At 38.3% G+C, this 18,670-nt stretch overlaps 1 protein-coding gene across 3 annotated transcripts in view; it reads right to left on the bottom strand.

Moving 5' to 3' along the window:
* The window catches only part of DACH2 (dachshund family transcription factor 2), a 697,738-nt gene that overhangs the window by 115,816 nt on the left and 563,252 nt on the right, over positions 1-18,670 (bottom strand). For all 3 annotated transcript variants that reach the window (XM_042241740.2, XM_060407431.1, XM_060407432.1), the window contains one exon: positions 8,123-8,295. In XM_042241740.2, coding sequence (XP_042097674.1) covers positions 8,123-8,295 — 173 coding nt within the window. The remainder of the gene's footprint in view (positions 1-8,122; positions 8,296-18,670) is intronic.

Raw genomic sequence — 18,670 nt, 5'->3', positions numbered from 1 at the left:
ACAAATATAGAAAAAATGTACTATGAGATACTTTAATGTAAGAAAATATGTGTTCATATCAGTCAGATATTTTACCTATTCTGCTCTCAGGATTTTGCCACATTGTGTAATATAACAGAAAGATGTCTTAAAAATCTAATGATCATAATACAATTTCTAATTAATGTTATAGCTCTATTAATTATTAGCTACAAGTGCTAATAGCTGAGCCAACAGTTAAGAGATCTGAGTCAGACCTAAGGACTTTGTGCCCAGGCACAACGATATTCTCAAACTATTTTTGACCAAAAAACAGAAATAACAACAAAACTAAATATATATACATATATATATATATATATATATATATATATATTACAACTTACAACTTTTTTTTTGTTAGTTTTGAATTAACGTCTATATCATTAATGATCATCATGTTAAAAACACTCCCCAATGTTTAACATCCAATGAATCATTAGTTTTTACTCATTTATGCAACAAACATTTATGGAGTGTGTAATGTACCCATTCAGAGAAGGTAATGGCACCCCACTCCAGTACTCTTGCCTGGAAAATCCCATGGACAGAGGAGCCTGGAAGGCTGCAGTCCATGAGGTCGTGAAGAGTCAGACACGACTGAGCGACTTCACTTTCACTTCTTACTTTTGTGTATTGGAGAAGGAAATGGCAACCCACTCCAGTGTTCTTGCCTGGAGAATCCCAGGGACGGGGTAGCCTGATGGGCTGGCGTCTATGGGGTCGCAGAGTCGGACATGACTGAAGCGACTTAGCAGCAGCAGCAGCAGTAATGTACCCATTGAAAATGACAGAAAATCCTACAGGTGTCTTCATATGGTGTGTATATATGCATAGTTCAGACTACAGACTAAATAATCCACATAAAACATTCAAATAGATGGGGCAAACAGAAGGGGAAACAACATAAATAGTGAGAGACTTTATTTTGGGGGGGCTCCAAAATCACTGCAGATGGTGAGTGCAGCCATGAAATTAAAAGACGCTTGTTCCTTGGAAGAAAAGCTATGACCAACCTAGACACTATATTAAAAAGCAGAGACATTACTTTGCCAACAAAGGTCCGTCTAATCAAAGCTATTATTTTTCCAGTAGTCATGTATGGATGTGACAGTTGGACTATAAAGTAAGCTGAGCACTGAATAATTGATGCTTTTGAACTTTGGTGTTGGAGAAGACTCTTGAGAGTCCCTTGGACTGCAAGGAGATCCAACCAGTTCATCCTAAAGGAGATTAGTCCTCAGTGTTCATTGGAAAGATTGATGCTAAATCTGAAACTCCAATACTTTGGCAACTTGATGCGAAGAGCTAACTCATTTGAAAAGACCCTGATGCTGGGAAAGATTGAGGCAAGAGGAGAAGTGGATGACAGAGGATGAGATGGTTGGATGGCAACACCAACTAGATGGACATGAATTTGAGGAGAAGGTCATGATAGAGGATGAGATGGTTCGATGGAATCACCAACTGGATGGACAGGGAAACCTGGAGTGCTGCAGTCCATGAGTTTGCAAAGAGTCAGACACTACTGAGTGACTAAACTGAGTGAACTGAAACATTCAAAGGTAATTTAAAATAGAATAAAAATCAGATAAATTTTGATATTAATATGGGCATCTCTCTCCAGTTCCCACCAGATCCCTAACCTTCCTTTTGTGACATCAAGATCAAAGTACTAAAAGTTAACAGATTCTCTGCAGAGGGAGAGTCCAATACCTGTATATGCATCTAATGGTGGGGACCCCTTAGTCCTATTACTGATAAGAATTTGCACAGACAAATGTATATAGGAAAAGCTATTACTTTCTCAGTCTAGCTCTCTGCCATGATCTTGGTTTCTACTTATTACTCTTTCTATATGAATTCTTGAGTATAAAACATAATAAAATACAATTAGTTTACACTGAGTATTTACTAAGTATAAACACACTAAGTGTGTTAACAAGTTTGTCTCATTTAAGTCTATTTTAACACCCCATGTTATGAGGTAGATACAATTATTTTCCCCACTTCACTGCAAAAGAAGGCAAACTGATAGGCAAGTATGGACAGGTTAATTCATTTTCCTGAATTCACATTACAAGAAATGGTGCAATCAGAATTCAAATACAGGCATACAATCTGACTTCAGAGCTCATGCTCTTACCCATCATGCCATATTCCTCCACTGAAATCTTCTTCTTAATACATCTTACTTAATTAAAAAATTATGATATCTCTAGAGAGAAACAGTATATAATTCTATAAACTCTTTTGGGGATGGGGTATCTGTTTCTTTCTTCTTTTTTTTTTTTTTGTTTGATAAAGCAATGTAACATGATTATTTGCACATATTGGACCTATGCTAAATCAGTTAATTCTGTTCTTGCTCTCTGTTTTCTAATAGAAAATGATGACAATAATAATGGAGTAAGCCTCTCGATGAGGGTGAAGGGGGTGAAAATGAAGGAAGAGAGTGAAAGAGCCAGCTTAAAACTAAATTATTAAAACTAAATTTAAAAAATTAAGATTATGGCATCTAGCCCCATTACTTCATGGTAAATAGAGGGGGAAAAGATGGAAGTAATGACAGATTTCCTCTTCTTGAGCTCTACAATCACTGTGGATGGGGACTGTAGCCATGAAATCAGGAGACATTTGCTTCTTGGTAAGAAAGTGATGACAAACCTAGACAGTGTGTTGAAAAGAAGAGACAATAATCTGCTGACAAATGTCCATATAGTCAAGGCTATGGTCTTCCCAATGGTCACATATGATTGTGAGAGCAGGACCATAAAGAAGGTAGAGTACTGAAGAATTGATGCTTTCGAACTATCACGCTGGAGAAGACTCCTGAGAGTCCCTTGGACAGCAAGGAGATCAAACCAGTCAATCTTAAGGGAATTGAGAGGGTAACAGGCAGGAAGGCCAGGGGTCTCCAAACGGAGGAAATAGGCTGCAAGTGTCAGACATTTTTATCTCTTTTAAGCAGCAGGAGGAAACAAACTAGCGATATTCTTTTCCTTCTCTATACAAATTTAAAAGGTTTCTCTTAAAATACTGTGTTGCAATAATGACACCTGCTCTCACCTGAAGTTAACTATTCTCAAACCTTGAGTTAACCAATGCATTTTTCTTATGGAAATGTTTGTCTTAAGCTATGTTAATGTACTATGCATTTACCCCAAACTCTTGTCTTCAAGTTAGTTCCGCCTAATGGCTCAGAACCTACTTGACAAACCACTATGTTACACTCAGACATTGTTCCCTTAATCTATGTAAATGAAACTATTTGTATGGTAATCTGCCCTTCTACAAGATTCAAATCAATTGTTTTTATGGCCCGGGATGAGTCATCTGGTGCCAAGATTATCCCAAAATACATTTTATGGATAAGGGGCCTGGTGCCATTCTGAGTTTTAAGACATTCCTTTCTTTCATTAACAGATGGCTAGTGACCGTATAACATCCAGCTGAAGACTAGAAAGGGGGTACTCTTTCTGCCCTCTTCTGATGCCTATGTCAGAAGCCTTCTCTATCTCCTTTATACTTTAATAAAAATTTATTACACAAAAATCTCTGAGCAATCAAGCCTCATCTCTGGCTCCAGATTGAATTCTTCTCCTCCGGAGGCCAAGAATTCCAGTGTCTTTTCACGGTTTAACAACAATCTTTCAAAATCACCCCTGAATACTCATTGGAAAGACTGATACTGAAGCTGAAATTCCAATATTTTGGTCATCTGATGTGAACAGCTGACTCATTGGAAAAGTCCCTGATGCTGGGAAAGATTGAGGGCAGAAGGAGAAGAGGGAATCAGAGGATGAGACAGCTGGATGACACCAACAATGTAATAGACATGATGGTGTGGGACATAGAGGCCTGGGTGTGCTGCAGTCTATGGGATAGCAAAGAGTCGGACACAACTGGGCAACTGAACAACAATAAGGCAATATTAAGCAACAACTATCCTTTCTGGCCAAATTCAATGCTAATTGTGTTAGGACCAAACAGGCGCCATGACAGGCTTCAGGGGGCCAAGGTAGGCCTAAGTCTCCTTTACAGAGGGGCTGAGTTATTGCCAAGGAGGAGCTGAGATCATCCTCTGCAGGTGCCAGGACTCGACCAATCAGTATACTCCCTGTAGCCTGGTTCAAGCTTATCAGGGCAAGGACAAACCCCCCCCCCCCCCCCCCCCCCCCCCCCCCCGCCCCGAGAAAGCCTGCGCATGCAAAAATCTAGCCAATTAGCAGATGTTAAGGAGCCCTTGCAATCAATTCGCCCCTGCCAACGCCCTGTCTTTGTCTTAACCTTATAAATACTGCTGTAATTCAGGACTCGGGGCCCTTGTTCCACTCCATTGCATTGGATGAAACTTGGGTCCTGGCTCGAGCTAGCAATAAAATTCTCTTTTTGCGTTTGCATTGCTGTGGATGTCTTGTTCTCTCAGTCCTGGGGATTGGGACCTTGTGCATAACAATTGCAATACAGTTGCTGATTTTTCAAAGTGTATTATCTCTTTTCCCCAAAGATTATGAATGTTCTGAATTTTGCAACCATCCTATCTAACGTCTTAGAAACAGTGCTGTCTGATAAAATTTTCTGTAAATAGGCAAATGTTCCTTATCTGTACTATTTAATTAGAAGTTGAAATGTAACTAGTAGCCACTGAGGAACTGAAATGTTCATTTTATTTAATTAATTTTAATTGAAATAGCCACATGTGGCTAATGGCTACTATATTAAATAGTATTGCTGTAGTGGGTATGTGCTATGCATCTAAGATTATTTATTAATTGTTTACCACCATGAAGGTGGGAAATTTATTAAAACCTAAGTTTTAATACATATTTTCTTTAGATGTCTAAGATTCTAAAAGTCACATCACTTCTCAAATCTCTAAAAAGCTGTGGTTTTCTTTTCTACCTGTGAGAAGGAAATTCAAAAGATGAAACCAGGTCTAGTCTCCCTTGTGTTAGTTTTCACTATTTAAGAGCATTTGTAGAAGTCAACACCTCTATTCACCATTTTTTTTTTTTCACATTAGGATGTAAATATTTACACACTGGTAGAATAAGAAGGCATAAATGCAATTATGCTCTTTCCAATGTGATTTTATTTTATGTTAAAGTGGCATAACTTCAATAACAACAACAACAACAACAAAAAAACACGTTTACTCATTTTCATAGGGATCTCAAACCTTGATTTACATGTTATGCTTTTCTGAATAAATATAAGAGGTAAATTACTTTGAAAATATTTTGTTTGATTTACTGGATATGGGGGAATATTGGTGCAGAAAAGTTGATTTGATAAACATTTCATATAAGGCTTTAAAGGAGAGTATTATCTTGTTCAAATTAGAGCTAATTATTAAGTACACAGTAATTCTGTGAGTCAGGTGTTAAGCTGCTGTTAGCATGAAATCAGCTATGGTGGGAATTACTTATACCACAGAAATTGTCAAATGTTATAAATCAGAGGTTTTCACTTTCTTTTCTTTTCTTTCTTTTTTTTTTTTTTTCTGATCTATAGGCATACCACTGGATGTTGGCCCAAATACAAACTCTAAAACACTGGACTTTTAAGCCTATTACAGGAATCTGAAGGTTTTTATTTCATTCTAATATGCAATATTATCAGACTAGTCAAATGATATTATGAATAAGTACACTAAGTGGTGCATTCATTTGAGTCTATGAGCATTCAAACAAACAAAAGTATACTGTCACATTATAAAAATACATATTATATAAACATGCAATCATGGTTGTATGCATTTTATATTGGTCCTTTTAAAGAACCTGAAAAAAAAAAAGACAAACATAACACATTGATAATATTTACTACAAAAATTTTAAGCACATAGAATATAGGAAAATTTAAAACAATATATGTAGTTTTCACATGACTCAGGAATCCTGGCTTCAGATGGTATAAAACAAAATCAGCAAAAACATGTTTTCAAAATAGTACAAATTAGTTCATTTTATCTGTTTATATTTTAAATGAAAAACTTTATTTTTTGTCTCTCCCTATTAGGTCACAAGCCTTAAAAATCACATGATACATAATAGGGACTCAATCAATAGAAGACAAAAAATACAGATGGACCCACAATGTTTTTAAACCAGATATCACTGTCTTATTCTGATTCTCCAGAAAGTGAGCATATAAGGAATGTATTTCAGCATAATAAAGGCCATATATGACAATACTACAGCTAAGAGGAGAAGGGGATGACAGAGGATGAGATGGCTGGATTGCCTCACTGACTTGATGGACTTGAGTCTGAGTGAACTCCGGGAGTTGGTGATGGACAGGGAGGCCTGGTGTGCTACCTTTCATGGGGTCGCAAAGAGTCGGACACGACTGAGTGACTGAACTGAACTGAACTGCCAGCTAATATACTCAACTGTAAAAAGCTGAAAGCATTTCCTCTAAGATTAGTAACAAGATAAAGATGTCCACACTCCCATCACTTTTAGTCAAAACAGACTAATTCACTGAGGGCCACAGTCCTTATAGAAAGCATACTGCTACTTGGCCATGAAAATATAAATGGAGTTTAATAAAAATTTATCAGTTATTTCCCTTTCTGAAAAAGGTTATGTTTTAAATTTTCTTCATTCCTTTAGAAGTTCACCAAACAAGAAGCTAATTTAAAATTGAACGAATATGTCTAGAATCTCACATTTCTTCTGCCTTCAGTTCTTTTTCTCCCATGTTCACCTATTACAATAATAACAATATTGCAAAGCCCAGCTCAAATCCATCAACGGTAATGCCATTTGTAACTCCTGTTCCCTCTCTTCTCTAACCTAGATTTGCTCTCTCCCTCCTCTAAATTCACATAATGCTTGATGGATTGCTGTGCATCACAGTCTGTGTTGTTATGCAAGTTAAATGTTCATCTGTTATTCATCTAGAATTTAGGTTGCAGGTCCTGAAAGTCAGGAACTACATCCTAATTATTTCCCATATTGCCCTATGTGATGTCTACATATTGAGTATAATGCTTGTTGAATAAATGGAGGAACAAAGGAACAAATCAAGGGTTGCCCTGATTAACTATAGTATTTGATTTTCTACACCCTTATATTATTGTCTCCACAAACGGAAAAATGTATTACAAAACTTAGTTCATGTTATACTTGGAGGGCAAAGGGTCCATGTGACAAACTAATAGGAGACATAAGGAAGATTATAAAATATTTGTGCTTCATTACACAATGGTCCTGAAATTTTGAAAAAAATTATTCTAGAATATGATAATGATGAAACTCCAATACTTTGGCCACCTCATGCAAAGAACTGACTCATTGGGAAAGACCCTGATGCTGGGGGAGGTTGAAAGCGGGTGGAGAAGGGGATGACAGAAGATGAGATGGTTGGATGGCATCACCGACTCTATGGACATGAGTTTGAGTAAGCTCCGGGAGTTGGTGATGGACAGGGAAGCCTGGAGTGCTGCAGTCCATGGGGTCGCAAAGAGTCCGACATGACTGAGTGACTGAACTAAACTGAATACTGTAAATTATCATAAGGATTTGTTTAATATTTCACAATTTTAAACTGCATTTTACTCATATTACCTCCAGATGGCCAATGAAATAGATGGGTAGATTATGAATTTTATTTTACAGTTGAGGAAAAAGTTGAGGAAGGTTAATTGCTATATCCAAGGTCATTCAGATATTAAGTAGCAGAATCAGAACTGAAATGCAGGTCTTTTTAATTATAAATCTTTTATGATATATACTATTCCACAACTGCCTCACAAACACCAGGAAGATGCAGTGTTTACTTTGTTTCATCCCAGCAATAGGAATGGATTTTGCATATTCTTCTGCTCTCTCTTTAGCCTCCCACACACTGTGCTCATGAATACAAGACAGGATGCTAGAATTAAAGGTAGTATCTGTGGTCATTGAATGAAAACAAATGACAATAACAAAAACACCATAGCAGGCCTAGTCAGAAATCAAACTCATCAATACTTTATGCTAAGCAACTGAGTGAGTGAGCTATGTGTTTATACTTAAAATTTCATGAAATTATTATTTTATCAAAATTTACATGTTATTAACAACTTTATCCTCTTCTAAATTACGATTATTACCTTTATAACTGAAGCCCCCGCTCTGGAGAGTGGACTGTGAATCTGGGCGGCAGCAGCCATGTTGGCAATAGTATTAAGATGGTTCATCTGATTCATTGCCATGGCAACTGATGCAGGAGGTAAGCTGACTGGAAGTAGAGGATGAGGCATCATCATAAATGGCAGATCCAGTCCTAAAAGAGAAAGCGCATGTTAAATTATTATATTTGTTACATTATTTGGACAAAGGGAAATCATATTAAAATTGATGCTATTAAATAGTTAAGAAAAAAAGTCTTCACTCTTCTTGAATTTTAAGTGATTTTATCCTATCTTAGTATCTCCTTGAGCAATTAATAGTATCTATGGAATTTAACATGGTTTTATAATTTTAAAATGCACCTATATACAGACTTTTATTTAACAATATTCCTTGTTCTTGCTCTCACTTCCAAAATATTTATTTATAATGTTCAATTTTTTACTCATAAAAATAAACAAGAATCTTTAAGTTGAACATCAGTGTGCCTAATGAAAAGAAGCAACTTTCCTTTTAAACATTATAATGTAATGATATGTTTATAGTTTCTAGCTTAACTCTTTCTTTAGGAGCAAAGCGAGTGGAGGTGATGGTATTCCAGTTGAGCTATTTCAAATCCTGAAAGATAATGCTGTAAAGTGCTGGACTCAATATGCCAGCATATTTGGAAAACACAGCACTGGCCACAGGACTGGAAAAGGTCCGTTTTCATTCCAATCCCAAAGAAAGGGAATAGCAAAGAATGCTCAAACTACTGCACAATTGCACTCATCTCACATGCTAGTAAAGTCATGCTCAAAATTCTCCAAGCCAGGCTTCAGCAATACATCAACCGGGAACTCCCTGATGTTCAAGCTGGTTTTAGAAAAGGCAGAGGAATCAGAGATCAAATTGCCAACATCTGCTGGATCATCAAAAAAGCAAGAGAATTACAGAGAAACATCTATTTCTGCTTTATTGACTATGCCAAAGCCTTTGACTGTGTGGATCACAATAAACTGTGGAGAATTCTGAAAGAGATGGGAATACAGACCACCTGACCTGCCTCTTGAGAAACCTATATGCAGGTCAGGAAGCAACAGTTAGAACTGGACATGGAACAACAGACTGGTTCCAAATAGGAAAAGGAGTACATCAGGCTCTATATTGTCACTCTGCTTATTTAAATTATATGCAGAGTGTATCATGAGAAATTCTGGGCTGGAAGAAGCACAAGCTGGAATTAAGATTGCCGGGAGAAATATCAATAACCTCAGATATGCAGATGACACTACCTTTATGGCAGAATGTGAAGAGGAACGAAAAAGCCTCTTGATGAAAGTAAAAGAAGAGAGTGAAAATGTTGGGTTAAAGCTCAACATTCAGAAAACGAAGATCATGGCATTTGGTCCCATCAGTTCATGGGAAATAGATGGGGAAACAGTGGAAACAGTGTCAGACTTTATTTTTGGGGGCTCCAAAATCACTACAGATGGTGATTGCAGCCATGAAATTAAAAGACGCTTACTCCTTGGAAAAAAAGTTATGACCAACCTAGATAGCATATTCAAAAGCAGACATTACTTTGCTAACAAAGGTCCGTCTAGTCAAGGCTATGGTTTTTACAGTAGTCATGTATGGATGTGAGAGTTGGACTGTGAAGAAAGCTGAGTGCCAAAGAATTGATGCTTTTGAATTGTGGTGTTGGAGAAGACTCCTGAGACTCCCATGGACTGCAAGGAGATCCAACCAGTCCATTCTGAAGTAGATCAGCCCTGAGTGTTCTTTGGAAGGAATGATGCTAAAGCTGAAACTCCAGTACTTTGGCCACCTCATGCGAAGAGTTGACTCATTGGAAAATACTCTGATGCTGGGAGGGATTGGGGGCAGGAGGAGAAGGGGACGGCAGAGGATGAGATGGCTGGATGGCATCACTGATGCAATGGATATGAGTTTGAGTGAACTCCGGGCAGTGGTGATGGACAGGGAGGCCTGGCGTGCTGCAATTCATGGGGTTGCAAAGAGTCAGACAAGACTGAGCAACTAAACTGAACTGAACTGAACTGAATAGTGGTACAGGTATGATAAGATGTAGATTATTTAGGCTTCAGAATTATTGAAGAAAATAAGACTGGGAATATGTCCTAGACTTTTAGGTATAAATCTCTAAAGTGAATGCTTATAGTTCTAATTTGAAGACTTTGTCCATAAGGAATATGTCCTCTATCAAAATATCAACCTGTTTTCCAGTTTTAATAACAAATATCCACATATTTGAGTGAGGTGAAGTTGAGGTGAATTCGCTCAGTCGTGTCCGACTCTTTGCCACCCCGTGGACTGTAATCTACTAGGCTTCTCCATCCATGGGGTTCTCCAGGCAAGAATACTGGAGTGGGTTGCCATTTCCTTCTCCAGGGGATCTTCCCGACCCAGGGATCAAACCCGGGTCTCCTGCACTGGAGGCGGACGCTTTAACCTCTGAGACACCAGGGAAGCCCACATATTTGAGTAGTCTCAAGAATTCTATTTGTTTTATTTGTTTATTCTATTTGTTTAACAAATCCTTGGAGAAGGAAAGATCCCCATGAGAAGGAAATGGCAACCCACTCCAGTATTCTTGCCTGGAGAATCCCATGGGCGGAGAAGCCTAGTAGGTTACAGTCCACGGGGTCGCAAAGAGTCGGACACGACTGAGCGACTTCACCTCACCTTCACCTCACTCAAATATGTGGATATTTGCTATTAAAACTGGAAAACAGGTTGATATTTTGATAGAGGACATATGCAAAGTGAAATATATATATTTTTTAATTTCTTAAAGAATATCTTTCAAGTATTATGCATATAACTCTTGTGGTAGCCACAGATATGTCATTATGAAAAAAAAAAGTAACAAATTGAAATAGTTGTCTGCTTATCCTTCATAAATTTGGTATTTGTCAGGAAACACCTTTGAGTAGAGGCTAGGGAAAGTGAAATAGTTGTCTGCTTATCCTTCATAAGTTTGGTATATGTGAGGAAACACCTTTGAGTAGAGGCTAGGGAAAGTTGACCTAACATTACAGATGTTAACATGATTAGAATAAGTAAACCATAGCAATTTTTTTAATTTTAATTTATTTATTTTTAATATAAATTTATTTATTTTAATTGGAGGTTATTACTTTACAATACTGTATTGGTTTTGTCATACATCAACATGAATCCACCACAGGTATGCACTTTATAATGTATTTTAAACTCTTGCTTTGACAGTAATCTTGCCTTTTTTGGACATGATTCCAGAAACAAGTAATATTGAACAGATGTTCTAAAATGTGCTCCCTGTAATTTTCCTAAATTATTATAGGCTATTGAAATTCTACTATGGGCAATGTTCATGTTCATCTTACACACAATTATCAAATGTTAATAACATCCCTTTCCCCTCTTTGCATCTCATCATTTTTTTCTTGTTTCCAATATCACAACAGCAAGTGTACAATGAATCTGTAGGAAATATATTCAGAGCCTCTTAAATCTCATTCCTCAAAACAACAATAATGGTAATACAAAGACTCAAAACATAATTTTAGGACACAAACAGGGTTAGAGGGAAGAATGCTATAAATAAATCTCCTGGGCTCAACAAAGATGGCTGAGTTAAAGTCACTAACAAAGTATTCAAAAGTAGCACAATGAAACAAACTCCTAGATATGACAGGTCTCACACATTAAAATGATCACTCTATTAAAGAAATTCCTAAATAAAGAATGCAACAGTCATCAATACTTCTGATAAAGACAGACACAAAATATACTGTTATCAGAATTATTCAAGGATAAAAAAGCTGGAAACAAATTTTGTGTGGAATCCAAGAAGGGAAACATATTCTACACTTCCTATGACTCCAAGTCCCCAGAGAGTATTAATAAAGTATTTTAAACTTTTCCCCATCACTTCATTTATGGCTCACCCTCTGAATCACTTTTAGGAGCAATCTATTAAAACAGATTTTGCAGTTTTGAAACCTTTTTCCTGTGATTACTAATTTAAAGTCTCAATATAGTGCAAACACTGAACTAAAAATGGATTTCTATGCCACCTTTTAAATTAGTTTATTTTAAGTTAACTTTACAAAATTATGTAGATGTATATGTATTTTATGCTTTACCCATCATGCAGCTTTGCTGTAATGATGGGATATTCCATAACATAAATTAATCACTATTTATCTCTCCCTAAAATCTTCACCTCATGTTCAACATAATAGCAACCATCAATAACCTTCACCTTATGTTCAACATAATAGCAACTATCAATAACCCATTTATATAAGGTTAACATTTACCACAAACCCAAGATAATTGTGGATTTCCAATTTTTCTTTGTATAGTCAGTATTTTAATAGAAAATTGATCAAACTATAGATGAAAAGTAGCCATCAGTCCCTCCATTTATCACTCAAATGCTTTAACTTTTATTGAATTTACACTTCTGTTAACAGTATAATAATCTTTCCTCATCCTTGAAAGGTTTCCAGCATTGTCCAGATACCATTTGGCCATATCAAGTCATATGCCTACTTAAAGTCCAATTGACATGCAAACAACATGCAAACCACAAGCAGAATGTAAGAGCCCATTGACAGTTTTAAAATATAATTCATTCAAACATTTCAAATAACCATGAAGGACTTAAAGGCCACAACTTCAGATCATGACCTACAATAAACAACCATCATTTGACTATAATATCCTGGAATTTAAGCTAATATTTATATTACACGTGAGTTTAACAGTGACCCCACTTGAGATGGACATGCAAAGCATATGCAAATACTGAGTTATGCAAGTCAAACTTTTCCAAAAGCTGAAAACATTAAATTAAGAGCCATCAATAGTATATAAAATCCCAGCAATCTGGCTCATTGAGTTACATATCAGAAATGTACAGACTTTTAATAGAATGGTAATGAAAACAAACTATTTTCAAAAATCACCAAAATGTTATTTTTTTTCTTTCTTGTCAATCACAAGGACATCAGGTATACTACTATAAGCACTCTTTCTAATGAATCTTGGGATTGTGGCAACTCCTTTAACTTTTATGTAAGTGCATGGCACCACCTCCTTTCAGGAATCAAGGCTACAAATTTCATAATACTCTGATCTTTCCTCTAAAATTACACTGACATTTGGTTTCCAAGTCATTGTGATATGTAATATCTTGTATTCTACAGTCAGGCACCAATCCTTTCATGCCTAGATGGTAAACTGTCTTCCTGGTTGGTTTTCCTGTACCATTTAATTAGCCTTTCCACTTCAATATTTAAGACTTTCAGTGGCTACTCATTATCTCCGGAATAAAACAGAAGCTATCTGATTTCATATGAATTTAACTTTCTAGCTTTGATATCTCACTATATTCTTCTATGTATGCTCTACTATATCCCCTCTGGGCCAGCTGCAGTTCTCCACAATTTTAATTCATCTTAGCTTTCACTTTTTTGTTTCTTTTCTCATTATTATATTAATTTATTTATTTTAATTGGAAGCTAATTACTTTACAATGTTGTAGTGGTTTTTGCCATACAGTAACATGAATCAGCCATGGGTGTACATGTGTTCCCCATTGTGAATCCCTCTCCCACCTCCCTCCCCATCCCATCCCTCAGGGTTGTCCCAGTGCACCAGCTTTAAGTGCCCTATTTCATGCATAAAACTTGGACCGGAGGAGGTTAGCTAAGATGGTGGAGGAATAGGATGGGGAGACCACTTTCTCCCCCACAAATTCATCAAAAGAACATTTCAATGCTGAGTAAATTCTACAAAACAACTTCTGAATGCTGGCAGAGGACGTCAGGCACCCAGAAAAGCAGATCATTGTCTTCAAATACAGGTAGGAAAAATATAAAAGATGAAAAAAAGAGACAAAGGAGGTAGGGAGGGAGCTCCATCCCAGGAAGGGACCCCCATCCCGGGAAGGGAGTCTTAAAAAGAGATAAGTTTCCAAACACCAGGAAACACTCTTACTGCCAAGTCTGTGGTGAGCCTTGGAAGCACAGAGGGCAACATAACAGGGAAGAAAAATAAATACATAATTAAAACCAACAGATTACGAGCCCAACGGTAACTCCCCCAGCGGAGAAGCAGCACAGATGCCTGCATCCGCCACTAGCAAGTGGGGGCTGGGCAGGGAGGCACAGGCTGCAGTGCTTTTAAGAATCGGGCCAGAATGCCCCGAATGTAACCAGAGTGAACTAACTTGGGCTAGCATACCAGACTATGGAATAGCTACCATGTGAAAACCATGGTGTCTAACATAAGACACCACCAGGACCATGCACAGAACAAAGCCAGCTGCAGACCATCCCCATCTGGTGACAGGCAGCCAGAGCCATAAGGGCTGGAAGGGGGCAATCGCAGCCCGGGAGGTACTTTACCTACCAAACTGCAAGCAGGCTTCTTTGCTAACTAAGACTTCTTGGGGTTCTGGACAGTCACCATCTGCCTGGCAAGGGGCGCCAGCGGTACACCCAGAAAACTGAGCAGCAGGGAAAGGCGATAAGTTGCAGCGACCGTGCTCGCCAAACACCTGAGCTACTCGGTCCTGGGAAGGGCACAGAATGCAGGCCCAACTGAATCTGTACCTCTGAGGGCTACCTGAGAGCCAAGCCTGAGCAGCTTAGACTGGGGAGGTGCATGCAGCCCAGGGCCAGCCTCAGACGGTTCCCTGCAGAGCAACATAGAGCCTGAGTGGTGTGCACCGTGTGCAGGGGCATGCCCAGCATGGCTAAGGCACTGCGAGCACACGCCAGTGTTATTTGTTTGCAGCATCCCTCCCTCCCCACAGCGCAATGGAACAAGTGAGCCTAAAAAAAAAAAAAAAAGTGTCCACCACTGCCCCCCTTGTGTCAGGGTGGAAATCGGACACTAAAGAGACCAGCAAACAGAAGAAGCTAAACAGAGGGAACCGCCTTGGAAGTGACCCCACACTGCCCACAACACAAAAGAAAGTCCCAGAAATATCTTTACTATTTTTACGACCATTCTCTCTCTCTTTTTTTTGGTTGATGTTGTTGTTTTATTGTTTTTTCTTCTTTTCTTTTTCTTCTCCCTTTTTAAAATTTTTTTTAAATTTTTAAGTCCTCTATTTCTCCTTTAATTTTAATTTTTATAACCTACTATCACTTTTCAAAAAAGAAGACCCTATTTTTAAAGCAAATGCTGTATATATATATATATATATATATATATATATATATATGTTTTTCAAACATATTTTTAATATATATGTTGTTTTTTTAAATAATTCTCATGACTTTGTTTTTTTTCTTCTTGTTGTTGTTCTTCTTTTCTTTAGTATTGTATTTTTGAAAATACAAATTCTACTCAAGATTTTTAATCTTTGCTTTTTGTATTTGTTGTCAATTTTGTACATTTATAAACCCAATCTTCAGTACCCAATTTTACCTGAGAGCAAGATTACTGGCTTGACCACTCTCTCTTCCTTTGGACTCTCCTTTTTCTCCACCAGGTTATCTCTGTCTCCTCCCTCCCCCTTCTCTTCTCTACCCAACTCTGTGAATCTCTGTGTGTTCCAGACGATGGAGAACACCTAAGGAACTGGTTACTGCCTGGGTCTGTCTCTCTCCTTTTCATTTCCCTCTTTTATCCTCCTGGCCACCTCTGTCTACTTCCTCCCTCTCCTCTTCCCTGTATAAATCCATGAACATCTCTGAGCAGTCCAGACTGAGAAGTGCACATAAGGTAGTGATTGCTGGCTAGCTTGCTCTCTCTTCTTTTGATCCCACCTCATCTCATTCCAGTCACCTCTAACTACCCCTTCCCTCTTCTCTTCTCCATGTAACTCAGTGAAGCTCTTGGGGTGTCCCTCAATGTGGAGAAACTTTTCATCTTTAACCTAGATGTTTTATCATCTGTGCTGTATAGATGGAGAAGTCTTGAGGCTACTGCAAAAATAAAACTGAAAACCAGAAGCAGGAGGATAAAGTCTAAATCCTGAGAACATCAGAGAACTCCTGAATCCAGGGAACATTAATCAATACGAGCTCATCAAACGCCTCCATTCCTACACTGAAAACAAGCACCACCCATGGGCCAACAAGTCCCAGAGCAAGACATATCACGCAAATTCTCCAGCAACACAGGAACACACCCCTGAGCTTCAATATACAGGCAGCTCAAGTTACTCCAAAACTACTGATGTCTCATAACTCATTACTGGACACTTCATTGCACTCCAGAAAGAAGAAATCCAGCTCTACCCACCAGAACTTTGACACAAGCTTCCCCAACCAAGAAACCTTGACAAGCCACTGATACAACTCCACCCACAGTGAGGAAACTCCATCATAAAGAGAACTCCACAAATTCCCAGAATACAGAAAGGCCACCCCAAACACAGCAATATAACCAAGATGAAGAGACAGAGGAATACCCAGCACGTAAAGGAACAGGAGAAATGCCTACCAAACCAAACAAAAGAGGAAGACATAGGGAATCTACCTAAGAAAGAATTCCGAATAATGATAGTGAAAATGATCCAAAATCTTGAAATCAAAATGGAATCACAGATAAATAGCCTGGAGACAAGGATTGAGAAGATGCAAGAAAGGTTTAACAAGGACCTAGAAGAAATAAAAAGAGTCAATATATAATGAATAATGTAATAAATGAGATTAGAACTGCTCTGGAGGCAACAAATAGAAGGAGGCAGAAGATAGGATTAGTTAAATAGAAGATAGAATGGTAGAAATAAATGAATTAGAGAGGAAAAAAGAAAAATGAATTAAAAGAAATGAGGACAATCTCAGAGACCTCTGGGACAATATGAATTGCTCCAACATTCGAATTATAGGAGTCCCAGAAGAAGAAGACAAAAAGAAAGACCATGAGAAAATCCTTGAGGAGATAATAGTTGAAAACTTCCCTAAAATGGGGAAGGAAATAATCACCCAAGTCCAAGAAACCCAGAGAGTTCCAAACAGGATAAACCCGAGGTGAAACACCCCAAGACACATATTAATCAAATTAATAAAGATCAAAAATGAAGAACAAATATTAAAAGCAGCAAGGGAAAAACAACAAATAACACACAAGGGGGTTCCCATAAGGATAACTGCAGATCTTTCAATATAGAAACGCTTCAGGCTAGGAGGGAATGGCAAGACATACTTAAAGTGATGAAAGAAAATACCCTGCAGCCCAGATTACTGTACCTAGCAAGGATCTCATTCAAATACAAGGAGAAATCAAAAGCTTTCCAGACAAGCAAAAGCTGAGAGAATTCAGCACCACCAAACCAACTATCCAACAAATGCTAAAGGATATTCTCTAGACAGGAAACACAAAAAAGGGCATATAAACCCAAATCCAAAACAATAAAGTAAATGGTAATGGGATCATACTTATCAATAATTACCTTAAACATAAATGGGTTGAATGCCCCAACCAAAAGGCAAAGACTGGATGAATGGCTACAAAAACAAGACCCCTATATATGCTGCCCACAAGAGACCCACCTCAAAATAAGGGGCACATACAGACTGAAAGTGAAGGGCTGGAAAAGATATTCCACGCAAATAGAGACCAAAAGAAAGCAGGAGTAGCAATACTCATATCAGATAAAATAGACTTTAAAACAAAGGCTGTGAAAAGAGACAAAGAAGGACATTACATAATGATCAAAGTGTTAGGTAGGTAGAATAGGGAAAAGGAGTCCAAAATGGTGGTGGCTAAAAATACAAGGAAGGTCAAAAGAAGGTCCAAGGACCAGAGTGAAGACTTCAGCTAGAAGAAACAGCACTCCTCGCTAAGCCCAATTTGCATAGGGCAGGCCCAGGTGGCGGAAAACATAAAAGGAGGAGTCAAAGCACTCTCTCTCTCTCTTCCTCTCCTGCATGCATGCACTCTTTCTTTCTCTCTCTCCTCCCCACCCCACGCATTCCTCCATTCTCTTCTCTTCAAGTCTTTGGGTTGGCATGCCCTCACGCTTCGAGGATGTATTCTCCTGCTATCTTCTAAATAAAATAGAGCTGTAACACTGATTTGCCTGAGAGCTATAACACGGTTTGTCCAAGACCCGAGAGCTGTGACGTGCCAAGTGCTTTAATGTCCGTCACTCCAAATCTTTGTTGTGACGAGACAAAGAATCAAGGAACATACACTCGCGTGACATCTATGGTGCCATGACTCGGATGTAACCTGGCTGAAACAACCTCCGCATGGAAGAGGCCAAGCACAGCAGGAGCCCAACTCAGTGAAGCTCCCACGGTAGAGGTGGAACGTGAAGAAAATCCATCGCAGGGGAAGGCCCATCATGCTGGAAACCAGGACAGCGAAAAACAAACTCAGCAGAAAGGTCATGCGGCCCAGTCTCAGATCCCAGAAGACCTCCGGTTAAGGTAAGAGGTCCGCGCTGGAGGGACATGCCTAACGAAATCTTAATTCCTTTACAATCTCTCATTTTTGTTTCCTTGCACCTCCTGCAAACACGCGGGCGGCAGGGGGCACAACTGAGTGACTCTGGAGAGGCTACTCCTCAG

The sequence above is a fragment of the Ovis aries genome, chromosome X, assembly GCF_016772045.2.
Source record: "Ovis aries strain OAR_USU_Benz2616 breed Rambouillet chromosome X, ARS-UI_Ramb_v3.0, whole genome shotgun sequence".
Taxonomy (NCBI): Eukaryota; Metazoa; Chordata; class Mammalia; order Artiodactyla; family Bovidae; genus Ovis; species Ovis aries.
This window is presented reverse-complemented; position numbering and strand designations above follow the sequence as displayed.